At 32.1% G+C, this 23,228-nt stretch overlaps 1 protein-coding gene across 5 annotated transcripts in view; it reads right to left on the bottom strand.

Annotated features, from left to right (window-relative positions):
- Positions 1–23,228, bottom strand: part of spen (split ends) — a 72,171-nt gene that overhangs the window by 27,226 nt on the left and 21,717 nt on the right. Inside the window, exon 1 of one of the 5 annotated variants that reach the window (XM_070636438.1) lies at positions 4,175–4,194. The exons of the other annotated variants lie outside the window; for them this stretch is intronic. Coding sequence (XP_070492539.1) covers positions 4,175–4,179 — 5 coding nt within the window. The 5' untranslated portion in view covers positions 4,180–4,194. Of the gene's footprint in view, positions 1–4,174; positions 4,195–23,228 lie in introns of those variants that run through there. 5 annotated transcript variants of the gene reach the window in all.

Raw genomic sequence — 23,228 nt, 5'->3', positions numbered from 1 at the left:
AGCAGTGCCTTCTTTATTTGCGTCACTCAGGGGCTAATTTGTAATTACTACAAATCATGATCATAATCTCAAAATGCTTTAACCTTCAATGAAGTAAGTAGAAACCTTTAAGTTAATTTTTTGGGTGTGTAACATCAAGTCATTGATATCAAATAAAAGGACGCTTGTAAAATGTTCTTAATATGCTTACGATTCGTGATATTTTATTTTTAAACATGTCGAAAAATTCTACAATAAAACTCGTGAGTTCTTCCTGCTTCATAAGCTTTTTCGTATAAGAAAAGCAGGAGGTAATAAAATCAAATGTGATTCAAGAAGAGAATGGCAAGTAGAACTGAACTACAATAAAGCACTCAAAATGCCACCCTATTGTGAGCTTAATGGAAATTTTGCTTTTTTTTGTGTGTCGTGCATAAAACTACCGTAAAAATAGATAAGCCACTTGGTATTTTCAGTTCGATATTTTCGTATAGGGGGTCGTTTACTTATTACGTAACGCTCTTAGAGGTTAGGAGAAAGAAAGAGGAGATGGTCCAGATTTTGTTTCAAACAATCATTTCCAAACGGATTTTGTTACAGAGAGGGGGAGGTAGGGGATGAAAAGTCAATTTCTTGTGTTACCTAATAAGTGAACGACCCCATATTGTTATTTTTATTTTCTCTCTTTTAAAAGCATGTAGATAGCAGGCAAAAAGTAATGGAAATGAATTGGATAAAATGAAAATTCCACAATGAAGGATGAAGCTGAATGCAGGAAAGAACTCGATTAAATTTTCAAAAAAGCCTGAATGTGTATGTAAATTACACAGAACAACTTGAACACTTGAGTATAATCATACGAGAAAAGGGCATTCCCCAATTGCGAATTGGGTCATAATCTGAATTTTTGCACAAAATTTAAAATTTAAATTTTTTTCTCGACTCTTAATTTCTGCCTGCCATACTCTATACTCGATGCTCGTCTGAAACTTTTACATGTAATGTATAACTTTTTATTTTGGTATAATAAATCAGAATTTCGAAGGCAGTCGAACCTTTTTCCTGAAACTATATTATGTGTGTGTTTTATGTTCGATGCATATGAGGATGTTTAAATAGAAAATATGGAACACATGCGAATTAGGCCTTTATGCTAATGTATATTTTAAATTACATAGAATTTATTTCCGTTTTTTTATATGATACAGCTACTTGCTAAGGATGTACAATGGGGGAAATGAGTTTTTGTACGATGAATGCACTTCCGCTTGCTTCCCCCATCCTTTGATAATGCAACAAGAGGCAAATCCTTTTTCAAATTTATATTTCTTATCTCTTGAGTTATATGTCTTTTGTATCTGTATCTCAAGCACACATGAAAGAAGCATTGCCGCTCTATATTAAACTGAACTTTGACATAGACAATTCAATTAAAAGAAATTATTTTAGTAGAGCTCTCATTTATTCAAGAAATTCTTTTGATTCTATTGAAATGACTGGCATATTGAACTAGAGTCATACAAAGTTTCCAGTATCTTGAGAATGAATTTAATTGTCATTTACTTTAGGCAGATGATTCACTTTTAAATATACGGGATAGGAGGTGTCTATAGTGAGTAAGACCTAGTGGGTATCTTTCCATACGATGTATGAAATCGTCTACGGATGCTCTCTTGATGAGTAATAAGTAGGATTTTTGACAAATTTTGGAAATCAAGACTGGGACAGAGATAGAGATCACATGGAAATTCTCCGAAGTTTCGACCAATCCCGAGAAGTTTTGGAATCAATAAGAACCCTGACCAGAATAACACAAATTGATTAATCTATCAAAAATCCTTCGCTAGACCATCGTGACTCTGACTTCGTGCTAAATTCGGTTTGAATCCCGCATCATGCCAAAGTCACGACAGCCTAGTCTCGGATTTAACCGATAAGAATCTCAAGGGTGTAGTCAGAAAGGGTTTTTGGGGTCAATAACATTCTTTGTCGAAAACAAGAATCATGTTAAAATATTCAAAAACTTTCTTTAACGCCCCGGGGTAAATGCCAAGTAATTTTGATGAAACATTGTTGACAAAGTGTGTAGGAGTGAATAAGGATTCTGGATACCGAAATCAATACTTCCCACCATGTTCAGACCGAGACTTCGAAGAACTCCCTTACAGTCTCTGTCTATGTCTTAAATAGTCGTCAAAACAGAGCCTTCGAAGTCTCTTATAGTCTCGGTCTACGTCTTAAAAACTCGTCGATATTGAGCCTTCTGAAAACCCCTTACTTGAGTTACATCATAAGACATTGAACTGCTTTTGAGTTATTTTGCAAAATATTCAGTTTTCATCACACATTTACTTTTTTTTAATTAATTTTCTCAGTCTTATCATTTATTATTATATAAAGAACTACGATAGATGGAATTGACAGAGACAAAGATAGAAAATATTTTTTTACGTAAGTAATTCAATTATCTTACTGTCAAGCAATCATTAGAATGCGAACATACAGACAAGAAGTATTTTTTAATTAACTTTAACATCATGCTCCCCTTTTTTTTTGTTCATCATGAGATACAATGACGATGGAGGAATGGCATGTAGTTATTCTTTATTTTTCATTTTTAGAGCGCAAGTGAATTCATCTCATACATCTATATCTGCCACAATTTGTGATTATATAAGGTTTCTTTTTTTTTTAATTAAAAGATTTTACGCTATTATGGATATAGAACAAAAAACAGCGGATAAAATAATGAGAGAAAGGATCTCATTTAATCTCTCATATATTGCGATATTGCAGCAACAAAAATCTGCTTCAATGTGCGCTTTCCACAAAAGGAAAAGGAAAAAAGCTTGAAAGAACAGAAATACAGAAAGAAAAACTTAAGCTGAAGTTTCACAAATGATGAATAGCAGAATGAACTTTTTGAAAAAAATATATAGAATATACAACAAAATATATACAGTGAACAAAACCCACTTTAACAAGGATATACAAAAATATATTTATAAATTACACTAAAAAATATTTGTTAAGAAAATAAGGTTTAGTAATAGATGGAAAGATTGTTAATTCCTTTGATATTCCCTCACAGACAATGAGCACACTCACCTAAATGAGCGTACACTCAATCAATATTGTGCTCATTATTGTGAACATACTCATGAGCATGCTCCTTGTCTGTTCGGGATTTTAAATTGGTAAAACTGATAAAAGTTTAAATAAAAAAATTTACAAATAAAAAAATAACTGAGGAACACATTCATTCATGACGATTCACTCGGTTTTGAAGCATAATTGAAAAGAGTCCTTTAAGTTTCCAATATAATTGTCAAAATTTATGAAGCACTGTGTTTATGAGCACACCGTATTCGCTAGGGCACCACTACGTCTCCGTATTAATGGAAAGACACGGAGTTGCCCTGAAATCACGGTGCCGATGACTAATTTAGACCCATTTTTACTAAAACTTATGACCAAAAACTAAAGAGGATTTAATGAAAATGTCACAAGGCACAAGTTCGAGCTGAACCAAAAAAAACCTTGGTTAATAAACCAGGATTTAAAAACCATTTTTATCGAGAACTCTTAGTTTACTCGACTCTAAAATAAACTACGAGCCGTCTTTGAGCTAATTTAACAAAAAGGAAATAAAAACCCAAATAAATTTATGATACATCTAGGATACTATGCTATGTATCAGTGACAATTAAAAATTAAAGTCGCCAAGTAGTAGACAGCGGTACAGACTGCACCAGGTGCCATCCAAAAGGAATGATGGGTCACATAAACTTGAAACTTAAGTTTTTCTCAAAAAATTAAGTCTCTGAATTTGGAAAAATTAATAATAATGCTTTAGATCATATGTGGACGACCAGGATTAATCAATAATCTTGATAGATAATCCATCATAAATTTTGACAATCTTAACTAAAGGAAACTTTTATCATACATCTTAGAAACTTATTCCTCTGTCACAGAGACAGAAGTTAAGAGATAGAAACAGTAAGTAGTAAGTGTAGATGAAGATTAGTTTTCCATAATTTATATTAATCATAAAAATCCATTAAATTATTCACTTGATTCCATGTTTTATATAGCTTAATATCATTTTTTTTTTCTATTTATAAATAAATACATTGATATGATGTGGATAAAATATGTAGGATAAATAAACTTAAGTAAGGTAATAGCTTACAACATAATGACAAACTTTAATTTCTCAGTTGATTTCAATCTTTTATAAGATGATAGAAATGAAGCGGTTGCAATCTTAATTTATTTAATAATTTTTTTTTATCAAAATTGGTTTTTGTTTTTCGTTTATACACCGGTGATGTTGATAGGTAGATAGAGAGACGACATTATGTCTGGATGTATTGAAAAATCAATAATTACCTGTAACGAAAAGGAAAGAAAAAAGAACGTGAATTAATTTATTTATCGCAAAAGGAAATTGCAAAAGAAAACATTGTTCAGTATGCAGCATACAATTTTTAATGGCAATACCAGTAGATGCATTGTAAGGTGTGAACATGATCGTAAATCTTCTTGTAAGTCTTGAACACGTAGTAAATGTAAATGACTTTTGAAGATGAAAATTTTAAAGAAATTTTTTGTATATAGTCTTAAGCTTGGATTATAATAATTTAGTTGTGTGCCTAAGGGGCTGTTCACTTATTACGTAACACGATAAAATCGGCTTTTTGAACCTCTCATCCCCTTACGCTGTAATAAAATCTCTAAAGACGGGAGGTGAACCATGAACGACCACTCTTGGAACTAAGCTGTCGATAGAGACAGTATTGCATTTACTTGTTTACTTCGCTAGCCGTATATATCAATTGAGATCCATAGACCACACTACGATAGTGCCTAAAGCTGGCTCTATCATTGGCTTCTGTCTGTCAATTACTAATCCAAGTGTAATACTCTACATCGACATGGATACCATATTACAGAGTATTCTATGGTACTGGAAATCGACTGACGAGAGCCCGCAATAGGTGTCATCTGAAAGAAGGCCGTGGATTCCAATTTATCTGCACAGCGAAGTAAGTAAGTAAGTACGTTACGTAATAAGTAAACAGCTCCTTAAAAACACTCGGAATTTGTGTCTTCAAACAAAGAGCAGCACAAAGTACGCAAACATATAATTTATTTACTAGATATATAAAAAAATTATTTCATCTCGTGACATTACAGACTTTTTTATTGACATTCTCAAAAGATAAAATGATGCGAGTGTTGAAATTCCCCAAGAAGTATTTTAATGAGCTCATAAAAATTGCGTAGAATTAAGTCAAAAAAAAAGCGGGCGAGAAGAAAATTTTTACACAAGTGTATCTAGGAATAACATTTTATCATGTACCAGACTCATCAGTCATTCGGTCGTTGCCCGTCTAAGGCAATAATTCTTTTATACACCAAACATACGTCATATCTTTTATGCCATAAACATTCATAGACGTCCAAAAAGTGCCATTGTAACATTACTTTGCAAATTATGTATTTAAATATGAAAAAGCATAGACAGACACATAAAAAGTGCCGCATTTTCATATTTTATAGCCATCAACTAAACTAAGAAAGGATAATTAATCACAAGCAATGATGCCATCAGAATGTGAGTGAAATGTTAATGGCTGTTAACGAAAAATTAAGATTCTGGTGATGGTTTTGATAAGGGACGGGAGAAGGGGTGGTTTGAACCATGAACGACCACTCTTGGAACGATGCTGTCGATAGAGCTGCGTTTAGACGCAGAGTTGCCCTGACGGTACTTAAAAGGAGAATTTCGACCCATTTTGAAGATGAACATTGCAGTTCGCCCCATGAAGGCAATTTCACGTCTTGTCGTTATTGTCATATAGTCATGTAGCATCACCCTGATGATTACATTATCCCTAACAGACAAAAAACGTGCTTTTAAGAGCAGAACAAGCTGAAAGCAACACTCACGAACATTATCATCCAGTATATTTCAGGTGAGCCAGCTCTTCAGTGCATGTTATTTTCCTTTTAGGATATGCTGCTCGGATAAATCTCAAATACTCGGGTTATAGCTTATTGAAAGAGTTTGAGCATCTCGTCAATATTAACAGACTTAAGAAGAAGTTAAGTGTCAAATTAATTAAAATTAATATTGCATAAACACATGTTCATAATTGTATGAACAGCAAATTAAAGTCATTAAAGCAGTCATTTAGCTGGTGAAATAAAAGTTGCAGCCCTGCCTCTGATAAAACCATTCCTCTTCTTATCACAAACAACTTTCACTTCCTTTCACAATTTCTGATTGTGTTATCCAGAATATTTATTTTTAAACAGCATGTTTGAGAAGACTGTGCAGCAATGAGATTGCAAGGTTAAAATGCGACAACTTTTTTTTTTAGCAATGCGTTCAACAATCCTTATATCCTCGTGTGTGTCTGGAACATTTGAATATTATGGAAATTGATTCAGTTCTGTTGTGCATTTTAATGACACATTGCAATAGAATGCAGCAACATATTGTTGATTCTTATCAACAATTTCAAGGTTGTAACATCACATTGATAATAATTTACAATCAATACAGCAATAGTAGTTGAATCGAATTAAACTGATTAACGAGTAGTAAGCTACAATGTATTGAAAAAACAGAGTTTGTGACAACAATGACAAATAATTGCAGTATAACTTCATAAATTAAAAATGCGACAACGATAAAAATACTCATACTGTCGAAGTAAATTATGTAAGCGATCCGTAATGGAAGTTTGTTTGAAAATGTGACTAAACAATGGATGGGAAATGGAAATTTATTGTTTGTATAACAGCCATGTGATCAGATGACGCATATATTTCATTACCGTTCTATATGCTTTAAATTAGTGCTTTAAATCGTCAAAAAAATAGACTTGATTGACCGAACCTTTTTTTATGTGCTTTATATGGACATTTTATTAACACGTGCTGAATACGTAACCCCTAGCAAAATAATACAATTTTCCTATTCTGACAATCTCACGTGTTCAAAATACACAAAAACTAGTTATTTTTGTTAAAAGAATTTTTAAGCAAGTTGAATGCAACATTGATGAATGGAGGAACAGAATGGACCCTTTTTCATATCCTTCTTCCTTTACATAACATACAAAACAGGAAAATATTCACTTATCGCATAAAAAGCTATTGGGAACGTTTGGAAATTATGTAACGGTAAATATAGCTTTTTAGACTCCCTTTCCCCTACTTATGTTGCCAAACTGCATGTGCTGCCATAGTGCGAAAAAGCTCATGTCACCAAGTCACTACGTATCCTCACTGCAACAAACTCATGCAAAAAATTCGACTCTGTAACTTCTCCTAAACTTCTCCTCCACTAAACGTCACCTCACTTCCAAACCCCCATTTCATATTAAAAGGATTTTTATGTTGGGGAGATATTTTTTTTTTATTCAATTCTGTGCTCCATTTACGATCCATTAGCCAACATTTAAAAATAAAAATGCTTCTCATTCATCATTTAGTTGGCCCAAAAGTAAATTCTTTGTAATTTCCTGCCAGAAATTAAGGTAATGACGTTATTTTTTTTGTGACTTAAAAATGAAAGAGCTCTTTTTGTGATTTTAAATGTGATTCTGCAGAGATATTTATTAGGCTTCATGGATCTGTAATTGCTTCCTTAGGTAATTTAAAGTTCCATTTAGAATGAGGTTTTGCTAGAATTTTTGAGGATCTAAAAACTCTCAAAATTTATTGAATTTATGAAATTATGAATGATTTATTCAGAGGCTAATTCAGAGGCATGCCAACCTGGTACCGGATCCAAACCAAATTTTACACCAAGTCAGAGTCTTTCCGGCCAAGGAACCGATTTTTCATCAATCAACAGATTCGTGCTACTCAGTATTCGACTAGATTTCAAGCTCTGCTAAATTATGTAGGTTGAATTCTATTAATTCAATTAAAATGCAAAATAAATTCTCAGAATCAATCCATAAAGTCAATTCCTTAGAATCAATTAAGGAAATTAATTCAATTTAATTTGAAGTAATTTTCTTAAAATTATGATAATTTTGACATTGAACACAGTATGCATTAGATAAATAAATCCACAAAATATATTATGATTATTTATGCTTTAGATATCAATTTAGATATTCATAAAATAAATGGCTGATGTGCCATTATAGTTGAGAAATGATCATCGTGAATAAATTGACATTATTAAAATAAATATGCCTTTTTGTCGTTAATCATTCATTAAAGTCCATTTGTAAACAAACCGGCAAAAAAAAGTAGCGTCGTTGTGCTATTTTATATATATGTATGTATGTATATATCTATAGAAACGAATGAATGATTCGAGACTGAGTATTTATTTTTTGAAGAAGAAGTCTGTTTTCTTATTTTTTCTGCACTCAATATTCGTCTTTTTTACTTCTTTAATTTCTCATTTCTCTCTTTATTGTTGAAAAAACTTTGAAGTTTCAGGGTAGAGAAAGTAGGGCTTTAATGTTTATCATAATGGCAGTAAAAACCAAATAACAACAACAATTAAAGTAGAGGTAAGAAAAACAACATTTTTTTGAGATTTATTTTAATTTCATGACGTTTTCGTAATTATAACATCATCATTATCATCAGCAGATAGAGTGTATCATTGCCTTACAAGCTCCAATTTTTGAAATAAAAGAAATTAAATTGACTAAATTAGGAAAATTGTTCCAAATTTGCAACAATTCAGTTATTTCTTTATTACGTACAGGGGGAGAAAGAACTTTAAGCCTGACCTGAACAATAGAAACTCCCAGAATTTCATTGTTAAATTTTGAAAAAAGTACGATATTCTGTAACATAACCCGAACAGACAAGGAGCATGCTCATGAATATGCTTAAAACAATGTGCATGTTTAATTACATTGCTTAAGCATTCTCATGAGTACGCTCATTAAGGTGAGCATGTTCGTTGTCTGTTAGGACCAAGTTCTGGCAATACATAAATGAGCGGCCTCAAAGCACTTTTGATCAAACTAATTACATCGAAGAATAACTCTAGAACAGACACAAGTCAGTTAATCAATCCAAAATCCGGCGTCAGGCCGATGTGACTCTGGCATGATAACGAGTTTAAACTAGTTATTAAAATTGTATTATTCGGGTAATTTGATTAATCAAAAATTATTCAATTTGAGCAACTTATTCCAATTTTGAATGAAAATTGACTTTCATGACAATCATGTACTATTTTGTGATAAGCTGATTATAAAGCCAATATTAATAAGTATTATACTGATGCTCCAAAACAACTTCAACATAATACAATTAGATGATTTTATGAATTTATTTCATAAATTTTCATAATGTCAATGACTCATAAGAATCAGGGGATTAGCAGGCAATTGTTCGAGGGAGGGAGCAGGGCTGTGTAAAGTTTCAATACTTTATGGATGGACGACGAATTTTAGGTCTAGCGTTTTGACACCAAAGAGTATCTAAGGCTTTGGCTTTGATATCAGTCACGTTAAGCTTCATGCAGCGAATTAGTCCCGCCAAAAATACTCAGGTCTATGACGAGAATTAATTCAACTAAGAAACATCTCAAAATCATTAATCCACTATTGACAGCAAAAAATTAAAATTTCTGCTCATTTTTCAACCACTTTACTCCAAAATCCAGCATCAGACACATTTAACATATCTAGATATATCTACTGAATAATTTGATTGATGATTTCGTTGAATGAACTTGAATTTCATATTGCCCGAAAATCTGGCAACGCAGCAAAATACACAAAAATTATGAATACAGCTCAAAGTCATGTAATTTGTGAAACAGAAGGCATTTTCAATTCAATAAACAGCGAAGAACTCATCGACAATTAGCCAAAAAAAATTATCATCGCATGCACAACAATGTAACAGCATAATGACATGCTTAACAAGCCACAATACACGTTCTCATCTGCAAACAAGAATGCATTACTTTACAAGCGTCGTGTATCGAATACGAGACATAAGAATTCAATACTAAAAAAGCCACGTCAGAATAACATGAAAAGATATGCTTAAAAGTATTTATGTATACAATGAAATTGGATGGAGAAAGAAGAGATAACATAAAAATAGATGATGGAGATGAAAAGAATCAAAGTAACTGACTGGGGACTTCTTATGCCTTTATACCAATGCATGGAAATTATATTTATAATTTCTTTCTTTTCAATTACTATACACCTCTCCCTCGGCAACTTCTTCCCTCCTCGTTCCTACATTAATTTACACTATATACTTACGTATAAGACATGAATAGCAAAGTACAGAATATGAGACGAGTTTGATGATGAAAATCAAATGGAAAAGGAAAGCACGCAATTAAGCATCTCACACAGATTCTTTCGTATTTTTTTTTGGAACCTGTTTCTTATTAAGGAAATTCTCGTTTTCTTGTTCACTTTACTACATCCACAATGATATGAGAAATGCGTAGTAATATTATATTTTGGAGTAAGAAGGAATGGAAGAAAAGTTATTTAAGTTTTAAAGAATAAGGCGCAACTTTTTTGGGAATTTTGAATTTTTGATATAGTTGTATGTACGGGATGGGCAACTTGGGAAACAAAGTTTGTCGCTTTTGCCACTTTAATTGGAACTTGTTAGTTTGTTGATGACCAAAGAACATGAGGAAGGCCCAAAAACTATAATTTGGTATTGATAATTGCCAGACGAAAACCAACGAAAGATCCAGCTTTAATAGACGCGTAAGGAATTCATGGATTGCAATTGATCTGCGCGACCAGCGAAGTAAGTGTTCGATTCTCATTAAAGACAAGGTTTCTTGGTGCATAGAATGAAGTGAGCAGCATGGTATCCTCTATGATCCTAAAAGTTTAATATTCATAGAAACAAGGTCTACTTCATAAAATGATGTCTTGAGCATAACATCTTATTGACATAGTCAGCCAGCGAGACACATGATATGGAAATGGCAAAAAATCAAACTTCAAGCCATCGTGACTTCGGACCCTGACCAGATTAGACGAAATCCAAAGTCTCAGACCAAAAGTTGCTTTGGCTGTTTCTATCCCGTGTGCTTTCCGGAAGGGGTGCCACTATGATCTAATGATTAGGAATTACAAACTCATTTACAACTCTTGTAAACAGCATAAAATAATACAATTGTTTGTTATACAACTTTCAAATGAATTTAAAATTGAGGAAAAGGAGGCATCCAAGACAGAGTAAGTACTGAGTTAAGTTTAACTTGTTCTTAGTGATTATACAACATTGTAAGTAAATGAATAGGGAAAAAGAAGAAAAGTCAGAATTTCAAAGAAGAAACAGAGACGTCGATTAATTGAATTTTTCTTCTGCCTTCATCCCATTCTTTCACTTGAATATTTCTGCACATTTGTAAGGCATTCACGCCCGTGAAACTCTGCAAAGCAAAGCAAAAGAAATAATAATCTTTTTATTGTATGTTCTACATAATTACATTGCTGTCTTTCCTGTCATTTCAAAAAAAATTCTTGCTTAATTTAATTGCCAAAGTATGAGAAAAAATCTCTGATTGAATGTTGATTGGAATGGCTTGGGATTAGAAAATATACGGGTATGAAGGTTGTTAACTAAAATTAGATACAGAATTAAGTGATTAATCATGAGCGTTCAATTATCAAATGATGAAGCTGTATAGAACTGTCAAAATTGATGCTATTTGAAAGTTGGAAAATTGGATGTTGGAGTATAAACTGAAGAAGTGTTGCAAATGTTGTATGAAGATATAAAGTTGTGTTCTGGGTAATTCCAGAGCCTTATTTGGTTAAACCACATATCTGACTTTTTAAATTCTAAAGATGTACCCCGTAAGACACACGAAATCAAATAGTCGGAAAATAGTGTCCCATGGCTGCTTTAACTCTGGCTTCAAGGCGAAATCAGCAATATCCAGCCTAACGCGGTCCACCTTTCTGAGGACATTATTTTCTGACTTTTTCACGACTAGTGTCTTTCGGGTATGTTTTTGACATCTCCATCCTCTATTTGAGGTTAAGTTTGGTATTTCACCATAATTTGACGACACACCTGAAGATTCAGGCAATACATTAGTGTGTCGCGGCATACATAGTTTGAGAAGTAACACTAAAGTGCGGAGCATAGCACGAAAAACACTGGACCAAGAACTACAAATTTAAATCAGTTCCATTTCACGATTGACATCATTCATGAACAACTCTCTTGATAATTCCTCTTTTGTTTAGAACTCTGCTTTTGTCTCCATAAAAAATTGCCTAATATTCGTGTAAATTGTTCCTCTTAATATTCAGCTGATTGGGAAATCCCGCTCAAGCATGAACTTTGTCCTTATAAGCTGAGATGAGTATGTCTTTAAAAGAGCTGATAATTTATTTACCCAAGTGTTTTTTGTATTTACTTAAGTGTGCTTTAATCAACTTCTGTCATTTCAGCTTATGAAGAAGTGACGACTTGGAAATCTCAATGACACTGATTAACGTACGTCACATCTTGGATGACATTTTTCCTTCATCTAATATGTATATAACAACGCATAGCTGAATAAAAGTAACATAATATTATTGTAGGCACTTAAAAATTGTTTTCGTTATTTCCTCTGCGCATTCTTTCAATGACTTTTTTTTTCATTTCTTCACATCAGAAAAATATACAATCTATGTACGTAACATAACAAAATTTTCAATCGTCATATTTTTGCTGCTATTTTCAATTACTTTTATTGAATATCTTCGACATTGCTGTCAATATCAATATTTGATGAGAGAGGTTTGGTAAAGACAGCAGAAGCGATATCTTGAATAATTCAAAGCCCTCTTCAAAATTCATTATAGGAACTTTCGAGATTCAATTTAAAATTTTGTGGAAGCATAAGTATGGTAGAGGGTCATACGATAGTGATGCTTATCTAAATTGTGATTTTTTGACCTCATATTCCATGCTACTGTATCACACAAGTTGACAAGACTCTATACAAAATTCGAGATCTGACTATCACTAAGGGAGCATCACCATGCGTCAAAATCGGGTACCGTTAGGGCAAATTTTGTGTCTGACGTTAAAGTTGTGCCCTAGTGAACACGTTGAGCTTGTCAGGTGTCGAACTGGTCAAACCAGTTGATAAAATGAGTCAACTTCGAGCTCAGACTATCACTAAGGGTGTACTAAGCGGCACCTTCGGGCAAAATCAGCAGTATCGGTACCTTCAGGGCAATTTCACGTCTGACGACGAAACAGTACTTTAATGAACACGTTGTGCTGTTCGGAAGTCGAACTGATCAAACCAGTTGACAATATGATTGACCAGTTCCGCATGTTTGATTGTCACTCGTATCTAGACATAGTCACAAAGCTGAATATCCAATATTCAAACAGCAGTAATCGATCTGCCGCCAATTTTCAAAAATATGAAACTATCCATATTAAGCAACTAAATTCGCCTCATACAGCATCAATTCACAACATATGCTGCTCAGTATGAAGTATCTCTATTTATTTACTTGATGTATGCATACACAGAGTTCAATGAAAATTTTTCATTAACGCAGATAGACTCCTGACCCTCCCATTTGATATTCAATTTTCTATTATTTTTTTTAACTACTTCTTCGTGCAGCCAAAAAATTAAGTAGATGATTTCTAATTTTACTTTACATATACACTATAAAATCACATCTCATTGAAACAGCAGTGACTCTATCTTTCTATTTCTCGCGCGCTGAATTTTTGACGGTGCCTATTACGTTTTTGTTTGAGGTTAACGAACTCCCCGCAAATGTGTGTCCAAATTGTCGAAAAGCAAATTATATACATTCGAAAAAAAAAAAATTTCCATCACCATCAACAAATTTCTCGTTTTCTACTCTCACTATCTCCGCTGGCTGTAACGACTGAGCAATAATGTATATATACATATTTCTTTGAAAAAATTCATCTAAGTGTTAACGAATTGCTCATGAAATGTTGTTTTGGTGCAGATAAAAAATGTTTATAATAAATTGACACATGCATCATAGGCAGCATGTTATTATTATCTATACACTATCGATATTTTGATAAAATTTGGCAACATAGCACAAATGAAAATTTGGCAAATATGAAATTAGCCGATCAAAAGTGAAAATATTCAACTGAGCTGTAAAAGTCAGCATTAAGATGTAATTTAAGATCCAAAGTGACTTGATTCTTAATGACATAAATAATAAGATTCATGCAAAAATGTAAAAATTCATAGACAATGACTTTAATAAAGACACTGATTCAATATTCGAGGCATATTCACTAGATGTGCATGAGATGAATAGAAATGAGTCTAAAATAACGAAATGCAGTCAAAAGAGGCTTGAGGTGTGTCATGCATTTGCTTAATTAAATAAATGTAAATACAGAAAAAAATAAATTTTATTTAAATTACAACTCTTTGGGAGGGAAATGAACCTTCATGCGGTATGCACCCGCCATCGAAAAAAAAGCTGTAAATAATACTAATTTTATGAATGTTTAGGCGATGTTTAAGCTGTCTTAGAAATGTCACACACATTGAATTTTTTATGAAAAAATATTCAATAATTTTTCTGGGTAAAAATTTACGACGAAAGTATGTAAAGCAAATGTTGAGAGGATTATGATGAAGATTAAGAAGCTATATTCAGATTTTGGGTAGGTTGATGTTTGAATCCGAAGGTTTCCAACTTTAGAGTGGTTACATGCTCATGCTAACTACTTCGATTACAGGGTGGTTGTCCCTTAATCAGGTTAAGGATGATAAGACCTACAACTGATCATTTCCGAAAGGGAACGTTTGGAAATTACTTAATGATTAATTGAAATGGAGATGGAAGAGGATAAGGGGAGGGAAGATTGGTTTCATAATAATTGCAAGCTTGCTTGAGTATGGTGTAACATGGAGCATAGTGATACAAAGTATGGGGAAGAGGGAGTCTAAAGCACTAAAATTAGCATTAAGTTCTCTAACAGACAAAGAGCATGTTCTCGAGAGCTTGCTGAATCTAAATATATTATTGAGCATGCTCGTCAGTGCTACTTTCAGCTTGGTCTGGATTTAAAGCATACTCTTTGCCTGCTAAGGGTTCCGAACATCTCCAAATAACTAGGGCTCCAAAGAAAGCAACAAAAGTTAGACAGAGCTGGATACAAATGTTTTTGAGCCTTTATATACATCCTTTAAGCAGGTCTATATGTCCACTTCTCACTTAGTCACTTGCTTCAAATTAAAAATTGCAATCCCTGATTCACAATTCTCAATAATAAATGTCAAGAAAAAGTCAGGCACTAAGAAACTTTTAATTGCCCAAAATCACACCAAGAGTACCATGAACCCCACAATTCTATAATGATGAAAATAATATTAAAACGACGATAGAAAAAATATACTTTTGTCTAGCACGAGACTTGAAATAAAATTTACATACATATGTGTGTGCACTTTGTATATAATCAAAATTTATTATTTCATTGTTGCCCACAAAGTAAATTTCTTTCACCCACAAGTTAAGGAACACAAAAAAAAAAAATTGAGTTCAATAAAAGTTTTTTTTGTTATTATTTTACTTTAATTCATCTCTTTTACTGACGTCCACTGTTGCCAGATTTTACGACTATTTCAAATTTATACACAATGTTTATTAAATGTATATATGAAAATGATATGCGTGACATGCAATGAATATTAAGAAGAAAAAGTGTGGAACGAAAATGCAATTTTTTTTTGTAAAAAGCGATAATGAATCGAGTTTTGCATGTGACAATGCTATTCGGCTCACATGCCACAAAATCACCCCCGCGATTTTTTTATTTTGTGTGTTTCTTGTTTGGTTGTTGTTGTTGTTATGTATGAGAAGGAATAATAAAAAAAGAGCACATTGTGAAATGAGTTAGACACCACTCGCACTCTCAATTGTTTTAAAATGCATTTTCATTATCATTCATAAAACGAAAATTATATCAACATTATCATGACATTCAAAAAGTATGTATATATATCTATATCGACTATAGAATATATTCTCATACTGTCTGCTTGGTTCTGTGGAGTGAAAAAGAAGTAAAATTAATTGTGTCGCTTTTTTTTTTGCTGGCTAAGCCCGTTGGCGAAAGTGCTGTATGTATTTAAATGGCCTAAAGCCCTTGTTTTTCAATTAAAGCACGTAGCACATCTTTAATCCTTGTGGCTGTTACGTAATTACATACTGGATGCGTAGCAACTTGTATGACTAGAATCAACAAAAGCTTTAGCTAATATAGTAAATTTTTATAAATGAATAAACGACGTAAGCAAATGAAATGAAAATCTGGCAACGTAGCATTATGTCCACATCATCGATTTTATTTTAATGCACAAAATAGAAGAAAATTTATTTCAAAATAAGATAATAAAAGTTTCTAAGTGCGAGGAACTAGCATCACTTTTTTGTGTCACTGATAAGCCTACGACTCTTCATCAGAAATTCCATACGCGAAGGAGTAAACATGTCTGGCATATTTACACGTCACGTGATACAATAAACAATTTTTTTTTTTGATGACAAATACATTATTTGAGCTTCATGCTGCATTACAACATGAACAAAAAATTCATTGCAATTCAATCTTAGTTCTATGTTCACTAGACACTTTCCATTGACGTCTCTATGGCTTCAAAAAATAATGCTTTAGTATAGTGTATTATGTATCAATCATGAAGGAATCCTTGTTACATTCATCCGCCCACTTTATCATTTACAGCAATGCAGAGAATTTTCGCTAAATTTAATTTAAAATCTGCACGACTTTACCGAGTTCGTTCCTTGAATAAACTTTTTTTTCTTTTTTTGAGGGTGTTCAGGATGTAAAGTTTGTAACAAAAAGTCGTGAATGAATAAATTTTAATGGTAAAATTTCGTGAAAATATTATCAGTAAAGCTAGTCAAAATGTTTGCTGAATCTACAAACTTAAAAGACAATTTTATAGCCTATAATTCCTTATTGTGTATAGAGCACTAGTAAGCAATTTCGGCGTTGTAACATTGTTTGTGCTTCATGACGCACTGGTCAAGTTGTGAAGAGTGTTTTTCTGCACAGCAAAATTATATAACTATAAAAAAAATAATAATGTTGTTTTGTTGTTGGAAATCTTTTTTAATTTTTTTTTTTAGGTATATCCAAAAAACCTATACAATTTCAATCATTTCGATTTATTTTGTACCGCGTAAATTGTATGTATGAGGGGGGAAATATATGTATAGATGTATATTTTTAAATGTATATGCGCATATATACTTCTTTTTTTTTACAATATTCCCAAACCATCGGCTGACTCAGAAAAGCAGCAGTTGTGATGTCTGTTCAAGAAACATTCGGCCATTTTGTATATACACGTTCATGTATTACACACATTTATATCACAATTCACCAACACTAACAAAAACACTCAATAACTTTTGACGATTGCGCATCTCCGAGACCTGCTTCTATTTTATATATATTTTTTTTTCTTTCCTTTCCTTCATTCTCATATTAAATTTAATTCAATATTTTCTTGGCTCTTCTACTGATTTCATCATATTTAAAATAAACTCTTCTATATTAATTGACAAGAAATACTAGAAAAACTGGTGGAAACAAATTCTTATTCATTCTTGATATTTTTTTTCTTTTTTTTTTCATGTGATCAGTCACTAAGGTTGAGAATATTTCATCTTTTTTTTTGTTCACATCCATAGATTTTTTTTCTTTTGTTTCACATAAAATATCACATAGAATACAATAGATTACACCGAGAATGGGTACTTTCTGTTCTCTGCATTACATCGTATGCTGTTACATCGTCATTGAACGAAGGAAGGGCCAAGAGCTACTTTTTATTGTTCGTAAGAACTGAACATTTTTTTTTTGTTTTTTTTTTTGCACATCCATAGATTTATTCTATTTAGATCCGCATTTGCATTTCATTTGTTTGAATATACACAGCACCCACACTGATATATGCATTAATTATTATCACTGATTTTTATATTTTATTTTTTTTTTTTCATATTTTTTAACTTTTGGACTTTCATGTACTTTGATTCTGAACATTTTTTTTTTTTGCTTTTAATTTCCTGTATGATTTACAATTACTAGCATTTAATATTAATTATGCATTATTTTTTCCACTTAAAACTCACTTACTTATTTCAGTATTTCTCTCTCTTTTTTGGACACAATATTTTTTTTTTCTTCCAATATGTGTAGTCACACGGTAAGCCAACTTCTTTTGTAAGAGAAACAACAATTCTTATTTTTCAACAAAAAAATTAATAGAAACTTTTGGGAAACATTTCAAAATGCTTAAAAATGTATTAAAGTATGTAGTTGTTATATTGAAGAAACCTAGTTCAAGGTTGTAGCTTGAAATTTCGGATTTTGAGGATTAGCACCCCTCGATTAAGACTAATTTATTAATTTGCTGGGGTTCTTCGAGAAAATTCTTTGAAAGTTTGATCCAAAAACTTGTGTTTTGACATCATTTACTGATTGTATTCACTTTTTGGGAGATGCAAGATTGGTGGTTACTTTGACACAACCAGATCTCGGAGTCGATTCGAATATTATATGGTGTGTCGAATTTTCCAACTTTTCCAAGTTGACTCGAATTTTGTATGGAAAAGTCGATTCGACTCCATATAAAATTCGAGTTGACCTCTACATCTGGAAACAACTTAAACTAAATCAGATTTTACACAGAAAATCTGTCGAAAAATTAGTTTTTTTGGTGAGATACTCGAACATACAAGGATCATGCGTTATATTTAATTCGTCCAAGACTGTAGGTCTTCAGTCAACATTTTTTGTCTGCAGGTCTGCAGTTTAGAACGAACACTAGAGTTTAATAAAGGTCTGGAGAAGATTAACCCGAACATCATACCGTGTATACTAGGCTGCGTAGCTGTAATAACGGTAAGACACGATGTTGACCTCACGGGACCGTGATGTCGAATTTCGATCTATTTTTAAGGCAAAAATTCAGTTTGTCACATAATTTCGCTCAGATATAGATTTCAAGATCCCATTTTTCGATAGTCATCATTCATGGCTGACCCTACAGCAACTTCAGTATAAGAATTTGCGCTCAAACAACAAAAAACCATTGGCTTACTCTGAATTAACACATAAATTATTTTTCACACTAATTGAAATCCTATTTCGCATAACAAAAAAAAATTTAAGATTTCCTTTGTTTAATCACAAAGCTCCTTCATTTAATTCCTCAAAGTCAATTGAAATATTAAGCGATTATTGAATAGCGATGATCTATTGATGCTTGATTATAATAATAATTTTTTGTGGTATTGCCATTATAAATTAAATTAACAAACAGTAATAACAATGTTTTTTTGTAGGTACGAGATGAAAATACAAAAAAAAATCTGTATTTTATGTCATCGTCAATGATAGTTACCTGAAATGAGATAAAAAAACCACAATTAGAGACACATTGTGGGTAAATAATAATATTGTGTAAAAAGAAGAAGAAATAGTAGGAAAAAAATATATATACAAATCATGTATTAATAAAATTTGAAGGTGATTTTTCGTAGACACCTGCATTTTTGATCACATATATCTGCTTCTATATTTGTGCTAATTGGCCTTTAGTCAAATACACTTTACATCCGTTTTAAAGGTTATTTTTGATTAAAAGACTACATTTTCACAGCAAAAAAACAGTTAGATGTCACGTCATATAAGCCAGGTATATTTTTTATGACTTAAAATTATATTCAAAACACGTAATGTGGACGTTAAATCATGAATTTCGATTTTTTATTGTGCTGGAAGTAGCTCAAAGGGCTGGTCAACTTTCCAAAAATATAAGTTACCCGAACGGCACAAGTTTTTTATGGCAACCATGTGGCGTCCACATAGCAACCATGTAGCGTACGCATGGCATCCACATAGCAACAATGTGGATTACGCATGGTATCCACATAGCAACAATGTGGCAAAAATGTGGAATACGCATAGCAACCATGTGTTGTACACGTGGCATTCATGTGGCGAACACGTGGTATCCATGTGGCACCCACATGGCATCCAAGTGACAATTTTGGTTAATTGACATGAGTGACTAGGACGCCATAAGACAACCGATTGGCTACCATGAATTATTTGTTGCGATCGGGTGAGCATATTATGTATTACTCTAATAATAAACTGTAAAATAGCACAAAATCTGAGTCATTTTGGATGTTCTTTGAAAAATTCTATAATAAGTCACAAATCACAAAAGACCTTCGATTTAATAACTTGCAATAAGTTCGTTCGCTTATTACTTCACAGCTACAGAATACTACGTAAACGTAATAACCGAATGGTCCCCTAAACTAAATTGTCGATAATAATAATAATAATAAGCAGTAATAAGAATGACAACAAATTAGAACTGTCATTCAACGAAGGTCAATTTGCATATTTATGCGTTATTACTGTTTTGTCTTTTTCTATGTATATCCTATTTTTACCATCAAGTATTATTTTTGTTGATGGATATTATTGAAAACAATTGATGAATAAGACAGTCATTGTGCGTGCTTGGATGTTTGTATGTAATGGATATAGAGGAGTCTAGATTAAAATGATTGAAGGTTAAGCCTCTGGATTTAGTGATTAATTACTAATTGATTACAATAGTTTGTCAAAACATGTGGAAGGAAATATAATGGACTGTTAGAAATAGTCATTGACTAGACATTAATTGTTCTTTAACTAGTTATTACGTATTATTGTACATTGAATGAACAAAGTCGTCAATTCTGAACATTGAATTGTACAAGAACTCAACATCCAGGAAACTGTATATTCAAAAATCTTAAAGCCAGTGACCAAGGTGACCAAAGAGCCTGTAGGAGCTCAAAATTGACTCAGAATCTAAATAAAAATGTTGATTCAACCCAATTAAGAATTCGAGTTGATAATGAGCTTTGACTGAGTCACGGTCGATTCTAAATTCTTGATTTAGCCTCAGCCGTCAAAAATCCTTACTAATGCCATTTTCACTAATAACAGATGACATTTTCCTTCAACATTTTATGATCTAAAATTTTCAATATCTAGCTTCAATGCAAGAAAGACAACCAGAGTTGAGGATTAAAAACTTTTAATTGAGAAAATATTTCATCGAATTTTGAAAATTAATATTTAAAACCTCAATCCATTACTTTATTACCATTTGCACAAACTACACACAATCCTTCACGCAAATATGTACGAGAGACTTAAAAATTTGAATATTGAGCATTATTCTTTTCAGAATAAACTCTCCATGAAAATTGAGTAAGCAAATGGAATTTCAGTAAAACTACATACGTGTTATCATATGAGTAGCACTAGAGTATGCATGCAAAAATATATTTTTTATGTTATAATCCTTTGGCTGTGCGAATGAATAAAATTGGAAACTTTTTTTTATTCATTTCTCTGTCCTGATCCCTAACATTTGCATTATAGATTCAACTGTGGAGATTCAGATAAATGAAAGTTTTGTCTCTCATGAGGATATACACTCTTCGACTTTTTTTTTTTGGAATAAAAGACACTTAGCATTCAAAAGTTTTCAGCCGACAATTTTCACATGTTTCATTCAGAATGAGAGCAAAATGTATATATAATCCTGCAAATATTGATTTTAGATTCCAAATATGTCCATCCGGGGTATGAGAAAGCTTAATATGAATTGAGGATTAAAGGAATAAAAAAAAGTTTCAATCTATTGAGTTATAGGGAATATTAAAAATTTACTGCTAAGAAAACCAGCAATGGACAATCAAGAAGCATAGAAAAGTTTAGAAAGTTTGCATAGAAAAGTTCATTAGAACTTCGATGTTGTTAGAGTTAAAGTGAATAACAAATGAGTTCAAGAAGAGTTGGACTTTTTTGGACTGTTCAAGATGAACTTTTAATGATAAAATTTCAAATTTTAGATTTTGAATAAATTAATTTCTAACGTAAATACTAAATTCAAATTGATATGTACAATTTTACACATCAGTAATATTTCAAATGTAAAAATTTTAGTGAAGAAAGTAAACAAATTTAATTATTTCATAAGAATTAGAAGAACACTTGGAATTGACATAAGAATTAGAAGAACACTTGGAATTGAAACACTTAAAGTGTTGAGTCTACTTCTAAAACGTCTCAACTCATTAAAATACAGCTACTGATCCAGTTCTCAAGTAAGAAACTAATTCATAACATTAAAAATTCAAATCCCTTAAAGGAATTGACAACATTGAGCTGTCAATAATATTTATTGACGTAAAATTCAGATTTTCTACTGAATATAGTAATGTCTCCTGTATTTGGAAGCAAAATTCATCACGAGTGACTACGAATTTGCATGGAAGCAGGATATGATTTAATATACCTTCGGTTTCTAGTGCTTTGAAATTACGGAAAAGAAAAATCAAGCAGTTCGGCAAACCAAGGATAGTAAGTTTTCTCCACAATCCCTATTTTATTAATTAGAGCTACACGGGTAAGTTAACATTTTGCTGACTTGAGAACTTCCCAAATGTCTCTATATTTTACGTTTTTTGCTTACTTTCTTCTCTATTTCCTAATTTGATCAATTGGAAAAATTTATTTCCTCATTAAATTGTATATGGTACAATTGAGCTTCATTTATGTCCAACTTCCTGACTTACGTTCTTATAAATAATATGTTGCAGAAAGGAAAGGAAGAATGGAAAAAAATTGTTCCGGTTGGTGATAAATGAAAATCCTTTTTCAACTAATGAGACGCTAGATGTGCTTAGTGAAGGACAGTTGGAAAAGAATCTTAGACAATGAATTAGTCTTACAATTATTGACATAGAAAATGACAGTTTTATGTCCAACTAAGTTGGATGAAGATAGAAAAAAATATAATTTTGACAAAGGAAGCATTATTACAGCACAATGAATAACGAAGAACTGACATTCAATCCATTTCGACATAATACATCACAATGTATATAACTAATCTGCTTTTCTGTACAAATCTTCTTATATTGAAGTCTTGATGTAAAACGGATTGGACATTTGATATTTTTCTTACTACTACTTACTCCTTTTTTTCTACCATAAAAAGTATAACTCGTATATGGAAATAACTCAATTTTTCATGAAGCATTAAATTATTTTTAATAAAGTCCATGAAAAATTTTCGTCTCGATCCAAAATTGTTGATGATGTTTTTGGTAATTACCTGC

The sequence above is a fragment of the Chironomus tepperi genome, unplaced genomic scaffold (assembly GCF_022539635.2).
Source record: "Chironomus tepperi strain 1889 unplaced genomic scaffold, CSIRO-AGI_Ctep_v1 contig_128, whole genome shotgun sequence".
Taxonomy (NCBI): domain Eukaryota; kingdom Metazoa; phylum Arthropoda; class Insecta; order Diptera; family Chironomidae; genus Chironomus; species Chironomus tepperi.
Note: the sequence above shows the minus strand (reverse complement) of the source record. Positions and strands in the feature narration are given on the sequence as shown.